This window comes from Sorex fumeus, unplaced genomic scaffold, assembly GCF_029834395.1.
Source record: "Sorex fumeus unplaced genomic scaffold, SorFum_2.1 ptg000100l, whole genome shotgun sequence".
In the NCBI taxonomy this organism is placed as follows: domain Eukaryota; kingdom Metazoa; phylum Chordata; class Mammalia; order Eulipotyphla; family Soricidae; genus Sorex; species Sorex fumeus.
In genome coordinates this window covers 5,589,060-5,602,500 of record NW_026606157.1, presented here as the reverse complement: position 1 = coordinate 5,602,500, position 13,441 = coordinate 5,589,060, and the positions used below count along the sequence as shown (strand labels likewise).

Here is a 13,441-nt window from a genome sequence, read left to right as displayed (position 1 = left end):
GCTATACTGACAAACTTTAGTACTCATACAAATTCCTCAATAATAAATGACAGCGCTAATCAAATAGGCTGGTAGTTTACCTTGTGACATTCCCAAATAGCTTCCCACCTTCTAAATGGCAATGTTTTCCATGACCTCCACTAATATTCCATCCTATTTACTTACATTTTGATGGATTCCTAAGGAAACCGTGCAAAATAATTTAGGTGAGCAAAAACAGTCAGCTGTTTCACGGGAACAAAGAAACACTTGACTGATATGCAGATGACTTTTTTTGCCTTGAAATTTGAAATCCTGCACAGTTTTAAACTGATTTGCCTTGAAATTTGAAATCCTGCACATTTTTAAATGGATTTAATTCATTTAAATGTTCTAATTGATTACAAAACAAAAATGGAAACACAAACCCAAGTTTAGACCACACCACAGACTCTTCTTAGAGCGAATTAAGGCTCCAGAGTTAGAACCCTGTAATGTAACTGCCATTCACTCAATGGACAAAGTCCTGAAAACTACATTCCAGAGGCTGCCTGCTACTAACCGATGACCAGGAAATTCATTATCAGGGCTTCAAAGAGTTTCATGATGTGATGAGTTTTAATCAAACTTCTAAAATCCCAAATACCTAGACTTCAAACTCCAATCTGATTTTCCCTGCCTGGTCGGCTCTCCCAGCTGCAGGGCTAAGTCCAAAAGAGAACTGGAAAAAGTCAACAGCACCTGGGACTGGCGACTAGCACAGACTTTAGCTGACTCCGTTGGTTTTCCTTCTCTCTAAAATCAGGCTAACTCTAGTCTTCTAAGCCCAGCTACCTTGAATGTAAGCCTTTTAAGGAACTGGTCGCAACAAGCAGTGCACACCAGTCAATACTGTGAGGGAAAATCACTGCCACGTTTTGATGTAGAATATCCTAAATTTATATTATTTTTCACCTTTATTTCCAAGAAACTATCAAAGGGAACTCATTTCCATTTCATAGAAATCATATGTCTTTAAAACAAACATTGCAGCATTTGGGTGTAGAATATCCTAAATGTATAATATTTTTAACCTTTATTTCCAAGAAACTATCAACGAAAACTCATTTCCATATCAAAGAAGTACTCTGACTTTAAAACATAAAGCTGCTCAAAATCTAAACTATTAACATCATCTAAACCGTGTTACCTCAAGGTACACAAGGAGACCTTCTTAGAATCCATGACCCTATAAATCCCCCTGAGCCTCCGAGAAAGAAAAAGAAAATAAAAATCCAAAAAAATTAATGACAGAGGATGTTTGACTTGTTGATTCAGAGATGAAGAGATGAAGTGTCCTGGATGTAGATATAAAATCTACTCAAAGCAATTGGAAGCATTCTCTCAGCTAGTATCTAATCCCAGGCAGGCCATGTGGCTATTTCCCAGGTATTTACCTTTGTGTATCTTGATGCTGCTGCCTATAGGTCATGCTAGAAACTCTGGAGGGACAGGAACCTTCTTGTTGTCTAACCATAATCCATAGGACATGTGAGCACAAGGCCTCAGCACAGTGTGTTGTGGCTGAGTTCACAGTTGGCGGACGGGCGGATGTTTAAGAACATCATTGGCTGAGGGTAGCACCTTTCAGAACAGCAGCTTCTACTTAAAGAGCGACCACCTATGGCCAATGAGTGCTTTTTGACAACTGCTTTCCAACAAATCTGCCTCTGTGCCACAAATCTAAAAGACTTTTCCTCCACACATCAAGCCTGTATCACGTTGACAATTGGACAACCATACACACATTCTCAGTTCGAGGTTGAAACAACTCCCAAGAGCAGCCTTATGGGGGAAAAGAAGCCAACAAAAACTACTACCTAGTGGAAATTACATACTGGAAATGACCAAAAGAATTTACATTTTTGCATAAAAGAGTGTTCATTTGGGGCCAGTGAAATGGCACATCAGACTGTTAGATGTATTGTGTAGAATATAAAAGTCCCAAATCTGATATCCCAGCAGTATCCTATGGGCTGCTAGCACCTTCCGGGGTGGGTTCTTAGAACCATGCAGGGAGCAGGCCCTGGGCACCTCCAGGTCTGATCCAACAAAAAGAATAATGATGATAACAATCATTCCATTTGACTTGAACAAACATACACCTTTGGGTACAACATGTAGATTTCTAGAAGGTCAAAAGTTTACTCTGAATCATCTGAGAGGTTTTCACTGAAAACAGAAATGCAGTCCTCAATCTTACTCGTGAGGGTTTTTGTAGAACACAGTAAATGAAGGAGGAGGACTTCTTGGAGCAGGAGGTACATGGTCAACTAAGCATACAACTCACCCTAACACGTTTCATTCCACAAGGCTCAAGAAACATGCCCCATGAGAAGCAACCAAAATCGATTGCAGGGACATCGCAGGGCCAAAGGGCCACATGGTATTATCCTTCCACAACAGCTCACAACAATGTTCTCTGAAAAAAAAAAAGTGCATCTGCCCCCAACCCATGCAAACTCATTCCTTCTAGAAACTAGCAGAAGTTTCCAGTGAAGTCATTGGAGACTCCACTGGGATGTTCCGGGCACACAACCCAAAGCTCGGGGCAATCAAAAATCCTCACGCGCACCATAGAAGGCATGCATCCGCTTTGAAGGTTCATGGGTCACCCTACTTCAACATACTAAATAAGAATTTATTTAATACATAGTGAAATGTATTAAATAAGTGAGAACTTGGTAATGCTTTATTCACCTAGAGTCCCGGGGAGATCATCCTGGGAGCTGCGTTTCCTGAGAGCGCAACAAATTCACACAAATGTCACTCCAGATAGAATGAATGTTTTTCACACGGCTGTCGCTCGGCCTGGCCGGCCTGCCCCCCTCCCTCAGGCTTTTCAAAATGTATTTCATACACAGACTCACTGTTCTGGTTGTTTATTTAATTAACATGACAGCCCAGCGTACACAGCATTTCTTTCAGTTCTACAGTTTTAACTTTTTACACTTTAGACTCAAGACAGAAAGAGTAAAATTACTGTTTGACTCCTTCCAACCTCTGTAAATTTATATAGATTCCCTGACTATTTCTGTCAGTTAAAACGGTTTTTCAGTATGCTTTAAATATCTGCATTCACAAAGCAAAATCGCAATTTTGTCCCTCCACACACAAAATTCTTTTCCTTCACCTTTCCCCGGGGACGAGAAAGTCTTGTTTTTCCTTTTTAGTGTTTTCAGAAGTTGACATTAATTAATTTTAATTCTGTCACCAAGTCATAAATAATCAATATTGCTCTGTGTATTACCATAAGCCAAGTTATACTGCTGAAATGTGACAGAAGCTAGAATTTCATTAAAAACCCATGACTGTTCCTGAAATTTATTTGAGAACCATGTTATGCTATACTGAAATGCTTTTAAGGTTTTGAGGGACAATATGTTCTATATTTTCAGAAGAAATATTGCTGTATTTCAGAGTTATACTAGATAGGCAAAAAGTGAGACTTTTCAACCACAGACATAATGAGGCCTACCAAAAAACTTTCATATAAAATTACACCTCATTTTCCTAATTTTTATTTTATTATTGTTGCCAACTCAATATTTTTAATAAAATATTGCTTTTCTACAGTGATGAAAACCTTGATTCCACTTTTGATAACCAACCACCAGACCCCATTACATTCCTGCAAAAAAAATCAGTTTTTGTTAAAGATATTTACAAGCTTAGGGGAGTTTAGAAATTCTTGAATTTTAATTACACAATCTAAAGAATAGAGCCAAATATTTCTGACTGGTGGAACACTGAATCCCTCCAAAAGAACTTTGCCATTCAGCGATATAAATAGATTTATGGAGAGAAGCATACACCTTGAGTTTAAGTAAAACCATAGTCAAAAATATCAAATTCTTCTTAACCTGTAACTAAACTAAACCACCACGGGTTTGGAATCTTTCAAAAATGAATGTGACTGTGGTGTTGGAAGTTGGGGGGAAATGATTTTTTTCCAGCGGTAATTTTTAGAGGGGTTGAGGAGCAGGACAGGTAGAATTCATTCAAGTCCAATGCCCAAATCGGTGGGCAAACAATGCACCGTTAAAACTGTCTCCTGGGGGGCTGGAAGGATAGCACAGCGGGTAGGGCATTTGCCTTGCACACGGCCCAATCCAGGTTCAATTCCCAGCATCCCATATGGTCCCCTAAGTATGGCCTGGAGTAATTCCTGAGTGCATGAACCAGAAGTAACTCCTGTGCATCGCTGGGTGTGACCCAAAAGGCAAAAAATCAAAAAACAAAACAAAAGAAAAACCCTGTCTCTTGGAAAATAGCATATATGGGGGCTGGAGTGATAGCACAGTGTGTAGGGCGTTTGCCTTGCACACAGCCAACCCAGATTCGATTCCCAGCATCCCATATGGTCCCCTGAGCACCGCCAAGAGTTAATTCCTGATTGCATGAGCCAGGAGTAACCCCTGTGCATGGCCTGGTGTGACCCAAAAAGAAAAAAAATAGCATTTATGAATCATGCCTATCCTTAATAATTACAAATTTTCCTAGTGCCTCAGTATATTGTCTTATCTAAAGGGCGGGCTGGAGCGTGATAGAGAACATCAGGCCGACAGACAGGGATGCCAGTTACAAACCATCCCCACACCTGCACGGCAGCCTGAGTCTTCAGCCACACTACAGGCTCAACCTGGAAGATACTGGACTGAAAAGGCAGAAGGGAAAAGCAAACAGATGCTGGAAACTTCCTGAGGGAGACGATCAACACCTTCCTCTGCCTTCATGAAGTTTAAAAGCTCATTTTGTCTCTGCTTCGAGTTCTCTAGCCTATGAGCTGCACAAGTCAGCCCTGGAGGGCTGTGATACCCAATCTTCAGACTGAGACTTCTGGAAGGAAGAGAAGGAGGTGGAGGAACAGGTTGGCCACGGAACAGAGAGGCAGAAGAGAATGGAGGAAGGGGAATAGACCTGTCTGTATTCGCAGAATTTTATCATCTGTTCTCAGAAAACTTTCAGAATTGAGATGTGAGGGAGAGGGACTTAGCTCATGAACACTACAAGAATTAAATGGAGAAGAAAGCTCTGAAATTCCCTGGCTTTCACACCCCAACATGAGCAAAGTCCAAGCAAGTTGTCAGGAGGTGATGGCCAGGATCTCTGCATTCTATGTCTTTACCTCCCTTTTTCCAAAAGCCACTTGTTGCCCAAGTACTGTCTTGAGTTGAGACGTCATTCTTTCAGAAAAGAACTCCTAATCAGGAAGTATCCAGGGGTGGGTAATCCGTGTGCTTATAATTTTGATGCTTGACTTCATAAAGCATGCGGATGACAGTGGTACACTTTGCACCCTTAATCAGAAATTTGTTTCCTTATGATAAAAACTGATAAGCCATTTACTACACAACTCCTGAACTTTTCACATAGTTAGGTTAACGTATGAGATATTGCCCTATCTTAGAAGATACTATTTTATATTAGTTCCCACTATACACACACACACATAGACGCACACACAATTATGTTCTGTAACAATTTTGATAGATCATATGTAAAACTAGTCTTCAAGCACACTTACACACCCATATCCTCATTGAAACTTTATATTTAAATTTCTGCAAAATAAAGTAAACATCTTTTTCCTTCAACCATAAGAAATTCTCTTATTTTAGAATAGTCTTCACAAACATAACCTTCTAAAAATAGCAAATGACCACAATAGATTACTAACATGCATTTTTAAACAGCATTAATCAGCAAAATATTTAAAACTGCAATGCTCTTAAACTTTTCAAGTTTGCAGATGATTCAAATTCTCCATTTATCAATTCAAACCAGAGAAACTCAATGACAATCTGTGGGTTAATTAATCTCCACACCTTATCTTAAATTCACTTTTAACTGCTTTCCCTCTAAATGTTAATATCCTTAACTTCTAAATGTTAGTGTGGAATTTTAAAAATTTAATTTCAGAAACCAAATGACAATTTGGAGTTGTTATTTATGATTAAATCACAACTTTTCCTTAGAAACTATTGCTCAATTTTGCAACAATCCCACTTGTCTATAATTTGTGTTTTAGACATAAAGTAGAAGTATTTTTCTTTAAAAAAAAAAAACACTGTCATTCTATAATTGAAAAGAAGTTAAAATGCATTTTACTTCAACTGAGTTAAACCCTAAGACAGTTTGGGTAGAAATGTGGAAATCACCAGACTAAGGTATTAGTCTGTGGCCTGTTCTTAACTTCACTTTAGAGTAAAAAGCTTGAGCCCAAGAAATATTTGCTCTGTGTGAATGAAAAGCTAAACAAGCACGTTTGTTTTAAAACAAACACAGTGACAATGAAGCTGCCATCCAATCTGCTAAATACTGTCAACGGATCTCACTCAGGCTAATCAGCTCCACGTTGGAAACGAACTAGCAACCCCCACCATATGGGACTGCGAAGTCTTAGAAATAACTGAAAGATTCACCATAGAGTGGCCTAAAAAGTAAAGCCCCTTCCTCTACCTTAAGATGCTCTCTCACTCCCTAAGGTTGTCCTAACTCTATGAAACCACCCCTAAATTTCAAAGGAAAAGTGTAAATTTCCACTGGCTGCCCCTAACCCGCCCTCCACTACCAGCAAGTGTCAAATCCACTGAGGGCATATACCCTCTTTCAATCTTTGCAGATACAATACAGAAAAAGGCTTTTCACTTTAATGGCCCTTAGAGTATCTAGATTCAATAGTCTGAAAATGCCCAATGAACACGAGAAAACTAAACTTTTCTCTAGAACAACATCACTTTTACTCTTCATTCCTCTCCTCCTTTCTGACTTCTGTCTCTCGCAATATTCTCTTGAATGGCTATTTTTTCCCTATACGACCCGTATAAATACATTTGAATTTCTACATAAGCATTTCAGTATGTAGACACTCCAGGAAAAGGGAGGGGGTCGTTTTTAATTGACATGAATAGCACAGTTCGATCCTGACACCTCGAGACACAATACTCTCACAAACTTTAGTTTATGGTTATGGCATACAAAACACAACAGCAGGGAATATTGTGTGTGTGATTGTCCCTGGCACCCCCAGTTGGAAGGAAGGAAGGAAGGAAGGAAGGAAGGAAGGAAGGAAGGAAGGAAGGAAGGAGAGAAAGAAAGAAAAGAAAGAGAAAGAAAGAAAGAAAGAAAGAAAGAAAGAAAGAAAGAAAGAAAAAGAAAAGAAAGAAAAAGCTCAACTCTCCGAGTCAAACTATTGCCGAGCCAGGAAACGTGTATCAACAGCTCCCCTCCAGACACCCCTTGTTCGACTCTCAAACTCTCCTTACTGCCGACCTGTCACTACTTCCAAAGAAAGAATTTTGTAAGAAATGGGAGCGATCTAGCGCAGCCCACGTGTTGAGAAAGCACCCGCTGCTGAGAGATGAACTGAATTCGAAAACGTCTGCGGAGGAAAGAGAGAGAGCGATTCCCCGACCCGGGGAACCGCGCGCCAGGTGTGGTCGAGCTCACAGCTGGATCCGCCGGGGAAGCCCCTCCAAGGGCCACTGCCTTGGGGCTCCCTTCTGCGTGCCTCTGCTGCTCTCCTCGTCAAACGGGGTCCCGGGGGAGGCCCCCCGAGGAGGAGAAAGAAACAAACTCTCCAGCCTGCCCTCCTCCTCCACCCCCTCCCCCCAAAAAAGTGCTCAGCGACACCCCCAGCTCTGCACGGTGCCCCGCGCGCGGGGCTCGGGCGCTTACCTGTTCCCGGGGGATGCAGGGCAGGGACGTCCTCCGGTGGGACTTGCCGCCGCAGCCCGACATCTCGGCGGACACCACGGAGCTGGACCGCCGCCGCCGCTTCAGCACCACCGGGCTCTCCTCCCGGGCCCCGGCGTCGCGCGGGGACCCCGAACGCTCCCTCGGGGCGGCCCCCGAGCACTGCGGCAAGATCCGCTCCAAGTACCTGGCCAGCAGCAGCCCCAGCGCGCCGGCCCAGCGCGCCAGGTGAGGTCTCCAGGCGACCTTGAAGCGCTCCAGGGAGACCAGGGCCACCGTCCGGACGGCGCTAGTCGCGGCGACCATGAGGTCGCGCGGCCGCAGCCTCGGCACCAGCCATGTCGCGGCCGCCAGGCAGCCGAGCGCCACCCCCGCGGCGGGCAGCGACGGCGAGCGAGCGTCCCCGACGCCCAGCGCCAGCTGCGCGAGCGCCTCCCCGGCGCAGCCGGCGGCCAGCAGCGCCCCGGCCCGCGGCAGGCGCACCCCGGCGCGCTGGAGGCAGCAGCCCATGCAGGACCAGGCGCACAGCACACTGACCGGCAGCGCCCAGCGCCGCGCCCACGGCCCGCCTCCCCGCCCGCCCGCGCCCCCGGCCCCGCCCGCGCCCGCGCCCGCCGCCCCCCCCGACGCCCGCCGCGGCGGCCGCGCCGCCCGGCCCAGCAGCAGCGCCAGCAGCAGCGCCAGGGAGCCCGCGCGCAGCGCCCACCCAACTTTCCCGGGCACCCGCGCCATGGTGCGACCCCCCCCAGACCCCGCCGCGCCCCTGCGACCCGCCCCCGCGCCCCGCAACTCCGAGCCCCGCGCCCCTGCAGCTCCGAGCCCCGCGCCCCTGCAACTCCGAGCCCGCGCCCCTGCAGCTCCGAGCCCCGCGTCCCTGCAACTCCGATCCTCGCACCCCTGCAGCTCCGAGCCCCGCGCCCCTGCAACTCCAAAACCCGCGCCCCGCAACTCCGATCCTCGCGCCCCTGCAACTCCAAAACCCCGGCCCCTGCAACTCCAAAGCCCGCGCCCCGCAACTCCGATCCTCGCGTCCCTGCAGCTCCGAGCTCCGCGCCCCTGCAACTCCTAGCCCCGCGCCCCTGCAGCTCAGAGCCCCGCGCTCCTGCAGCTCAGAGCCCCGCGCCCCTGCGATTCCAAACCCCGCTTCCCTGCAACTCAGAACCCCGCGCCCCTCAGAACCCCGCGCCCCGAGCCCCGCCTCTAGCGCGCGCCGCCCCGGCCCGCGCCCCCCGCCCAGCCCCCAGCGCAACGGCCGCCGCTGCGGGCCATGACGCGGGTGCAAGAAGTAGCTCAGACCCCCGGGAGGCGCGGGGGACCCTGCGGGGGCGCGCGAACGGGACTGGAGCGAGGGAGGGGGTCGCCGATCTCTAGCCCGCTTCTTTGGTCGGTGTGAAGTCGGTGCAGATCCGCGGCTCGGCAGGGAAGAAGCCCGCGCGGGGACCGGGGTGGGGGTGGGATGGAGGGGGGTGCTGGGGAAAAGCGCGGAGACAACGGGCGATCCCGCCGCCTTTCGGGCCAGCCCGGCCGCCCCGCTCGCGGCGCGGACCCCGGAGGCGGCGCTGCGCTCCGCGCGCGAGCTCAGTTCCCCGCCGCGCGGTGCGTGCTGCAGAGCCCAACTGGAAGCGCGGCCTCAGGTGCTGACCCTCGGGCTGCGGCCCGGGACTGTCGGGGTCAGGGGGAAGGGGGTAGTGCTTGACCACTCCGAGACGACGGAAACCAACTAAACTTCCACTGGCGCTAAAAAGGACCCCCCACAGTCACTGCCCGTCCATCCATCAGAGATGCTCATGGGTTCCCAAGCCCATTCCAATTTTTTGGTGGCACCCTACTAATGCTTGTCTGCCACTCCCGCTGGACCGGTCATTCTCTGGAAAACCCACACCTCTTCCGTGGGTTCAGATGAAGGAAAATCGCAGTAGCTTGCCCCGGCCCGCAATAACATGGTTATAGAGGGGGTGGTACACGAGTCAACTATTTTTTTTTTAATCTTTAAAATAAACAACAGTTGGGACCAGAGAGGTACATGGTGGGTAAGGGTTTGTTTGCCTTGTGTACGGCCAACCTGGCTTCAGAGTCAATCAGTAACACGTGGTACCCCACTCCCTCCAGGAACGATGCCTGAGCTCAGAGCCCCTAGTTTGAATCTTGAACATGGTCCGGGTGGCCCCCAAACGAAAAGACGAATCCAGTGTGTGGACATTAATTCAGCGTGGTTGAGGGCAAGTGGAAATGGCATTCATTGACATTGTCGATTTTAGCAGCAAGAAAGTGAGGAAGCCCAAATTGTATGTCGGAAGTAATCTCAAGGGCAGATGAAGACAGGCGGGTTAACTCTAGGAAAGCTCTTCAAAAAGAATCTATGGTTGTGAAAAAAAGAAATCCCCTACTATCAAGAATGCTTGAGAGGGGGCCGGAGCAATAGCATAGCGGGTAGAGCGTTTGCCTTGCACGTGGTCGACCTGGGTTCGATCCCCGGCATCCCATATGGTCCCCCAAGCACCGCCAGGAGTAATTCCTGAGTACACAGCCAGGAATAACCCCTGAGCATAGCTGGGTGTGACCCAAAAACCAAAAAAAAAAAAAAATGCTTGAGAGAAACATTATTTAGGGCTTGGAGAGGTAGTACAGGGGTAAGGCACTCGCCTTGCATGTGGCAGAACCTGGTTACATCCCAGAACCACGTATGGTTCCTGAGTACTTACACCCCCCCCCACACACACACCCAAAATAAAATAAATCAGAATCCTATTTAAATGAAAATGTATAGGATGCCCTGTACAGGTACTATAGGAATATATCGTTAAAACTATTAAAGAAACAGTTTTAAGTATTTTAAATACAGTATTTTGAATTTTTGCAGGTTATGAAAATAATTCCATATCTATTCAGTGAGCTTTAAAATGTCATCACCATTGCTCCCTAGGAGCTAATTTCCGTTTCATCCTTTGAACAAAGATATGATAGTCCATTTTTGTCCACTATTCATATGGCTACTACTGAGATACCCCTTGCCTGTGCTAACAATAATAATCCAGTTTCGTCTTAATTATCCCGACTTTCCAGATTAAAGTGTATTTATAGCCTGGAGTATTTGGATAATTGTTTCAATATGTCACAGTATGTTGTGTGTAGATATGAAACAAAATAAGGGCCGGCAGGAGAGATTGAAAAATAAAAATAATTTAGGGGGGAGAGGGAGGAGATGGCTCGACTCTGAAGCCTTGGCATCCTGGAACATAGCCTGTCTGAGTTAGAGGTCGGTATTAATGTTACTATTACAGCATCCACGGATCTGCAGAGTATGGTGCTTCGCATCTCTCCATGGATATCCAAAACTGTACTGCCCCCATAGAGAGCAAGTTGGGCAACTGGTCAACCACAGTGGGCACCATCTGTTTCATAATTAAGGAAATGCACTCACAGTGTCACAGCCAAAGACAAATGGGGCCCCTAGCCGCGCACATCCTTCCTTGAGATTTCCTTTTTAGACACATGATTCATAGAGCAGAGTCTACCTGGGATTCTTCCCTGGGAAAAAGCCTTATTTAGAAAACCATGCTAATATCCTTGGCATCAAAACAGCACAGTGAGACAAAAAACTCAAATTCTGGGTGCGTGTCAAAGTCACAAAAGAAATCACAGTGAAAAGAGTTTTTTGGTTTGTTTAATTTTCCCCAATTTTCTTTGTCCGCTATGCCCACAAGGATCTTGGTTGTTTAGGGAAAGAAAAATAGGGGGACACACATGGAGATGCGTGGGTAGCCACCAGGACTATACCACCAAGCATCCCGATGATGGTTAAGAACTTCACACTTCCAGGGATGGAACTTGGGGCCTGGCACTTGGTAGGCCTTCGCTTTATCTCTTGATCCATCTGCATGCCCATCTCTTACCTCCACAAAAAAAGGCTTTTGACTTAGTTATTTACTTACTTTACTGACAGTAAACAAAAATAATAAATGTTAATAATAAACCCGTAAGGTATGCAATAGTGCAACAGAGGTAGGGTCCTTGGGTCTAAATCTCTCCCCATTCTCAACACAAGTTGGCACCAGAAGGCTATTTGTCCCACCAAAAATCACAAAAGGCACATTCCTCAGCCTCACCCCATTTTCTTCCAGAACCCCTGGCAGGTGAGGACAACAAACATGTCAGATAAAACAAGGCTCAGGTCACCATATGCATAACAATCACCCAGGAAAGAAAACCAGTCCATTTTCAACACACAGTGATGCATCCTAATTCTGGAGGGTCACCAAAGAGCTCAAGAGAAGGAAAACCTGGTGCTCAGAGTAAAACGGAGTGTGGATAATGAGGGAAATTTTTTCCACTTTAACTCCATTATGCACTCCACTTAGCCAAATCTGGTGCAAACAGTTTCTCTAATTTCTTGAGAAGAACATCTAGAACTTAGCTCGTATCACTGTATTACTCAAATATAGGTTCAGAGTTTATATTCCATATTATCAGTTCTCTCATTCTCTATACTGTAATTCACACACACACACACACATGCGCATGTGCACACACACATATTTCACATTTGAAAGTTGCTAAGATAATAGATGGTCAAGAATCTCATGACAAGAAAATCGTGTGTAACAATGTATAGTGGCAGAAGTTAATTAAGTGACTTATGGAGATCATTCTGCACTACATACAAATGTTAAATCATTCTGTTAGACACACATCAATTGCATCTCAGTAAAAATATAAAAATATCATATAAAGAAGATAGTTAAAATGTATTTTATATATACTTACATACTCAAGAAGCCACCCCTCTAAATTGTTGAATTAATAATCTGTAGCTCAAAATGGATCTCGGAGTTAAATCATGCAAGTAATACTCCTACAGAACGTTGCTTTACAAATATCTAAATAAATGACTTTATGAGAACCAGGTAGCAAATCCAAAGTTTTGAAAACTTGGTATTCATTCTCTGATGGACACAGGGATGGAAGGGGTGGATTCAGCTAAAAATATAATTAGCAGGTCAGCTGGGGAATCTAGGATTAGGAGATAGAGGAACATAAATTAGTCACTGAGACATCATCTCTCATATCATGATCTATAACATGGTTCCAACTCTACCAATTAGTAACAATACTTCAGGGCATTGGGCTGGAGCGATAGCACAATGGGTAGGGTGTTTGCCTTGTACGCGGCCGACCTGGCGGACCCGAGTTTGATTCCTTTGCCCCCTCGGAGAACCTGGCAAGCTACCGAGAGTATCTCGCCTGCTTGGCAAAGCCTGACAAGCTACCTGTGACATATTTGATGTGCCAAACACAGTAACAAGTCTCACAATGTTACTGGGCCTGCTCGAGCAAATCAATGAACAAAGAGAGGACAGTGACAGTGACAGTGACTTCAGGGCGTTAATATAGGTTGAAAAACTCAAAAACTTGCCAAGCTAGAACTTAATAATTCTCACTATTTTACATCTGGTCAGAGAAAAGTGAAGGAAACTTACTGTTTTCCTTCACTCTTTTATGGGCCTCCCAAGAGGCGCCGAGGGAAACCTAGAGACCAGTCTCAGCCGTTTTTGGCCAACTGAGCAACTAACAATGCCAGGATAGTGCCACTCAGGCCCTGCAATGCTGGAAGCTACTAGGCTAACCTGGTGGTTTCTAGGGGACCCTTAGGGCCACTCAATGGTACATAACGCCCAAAAGGAGAGAGGAAGAAAAAAAAAAGAAGAAAAGTGCCTGCCATAGAGGG

General features: G+C 46.0%; 1 protein-coding gene across 1 annotated transcript in view; it reads right to left on the bottom strand.

Annotated features, from left to right (window-relative positions):
* PDE3A (phosphodiesterase 3A) overlaps nucleotides 1-8,244 on the bottom strand; it is a 299,748-nt gene extending 291,504 nt beyond the window's left edge. Inside the window, exon 1 of the mRNA XM_056134583.1 lies at nucleotides 7,699-8,244. Within this exon, the coding sequence (XP_055990558.1) occupies nucleotides 7,699-8,226 (528 nt within the window). The 5' untranslated portion in view covers nucleotides 8,227-8,244. The remainder of the gene's footprint in view (nucleotides 1-7,698) is intronic.
* Between the last annotated feature and the right edge of the window lie 5,197 nt (nucleotides 8,245-13,441).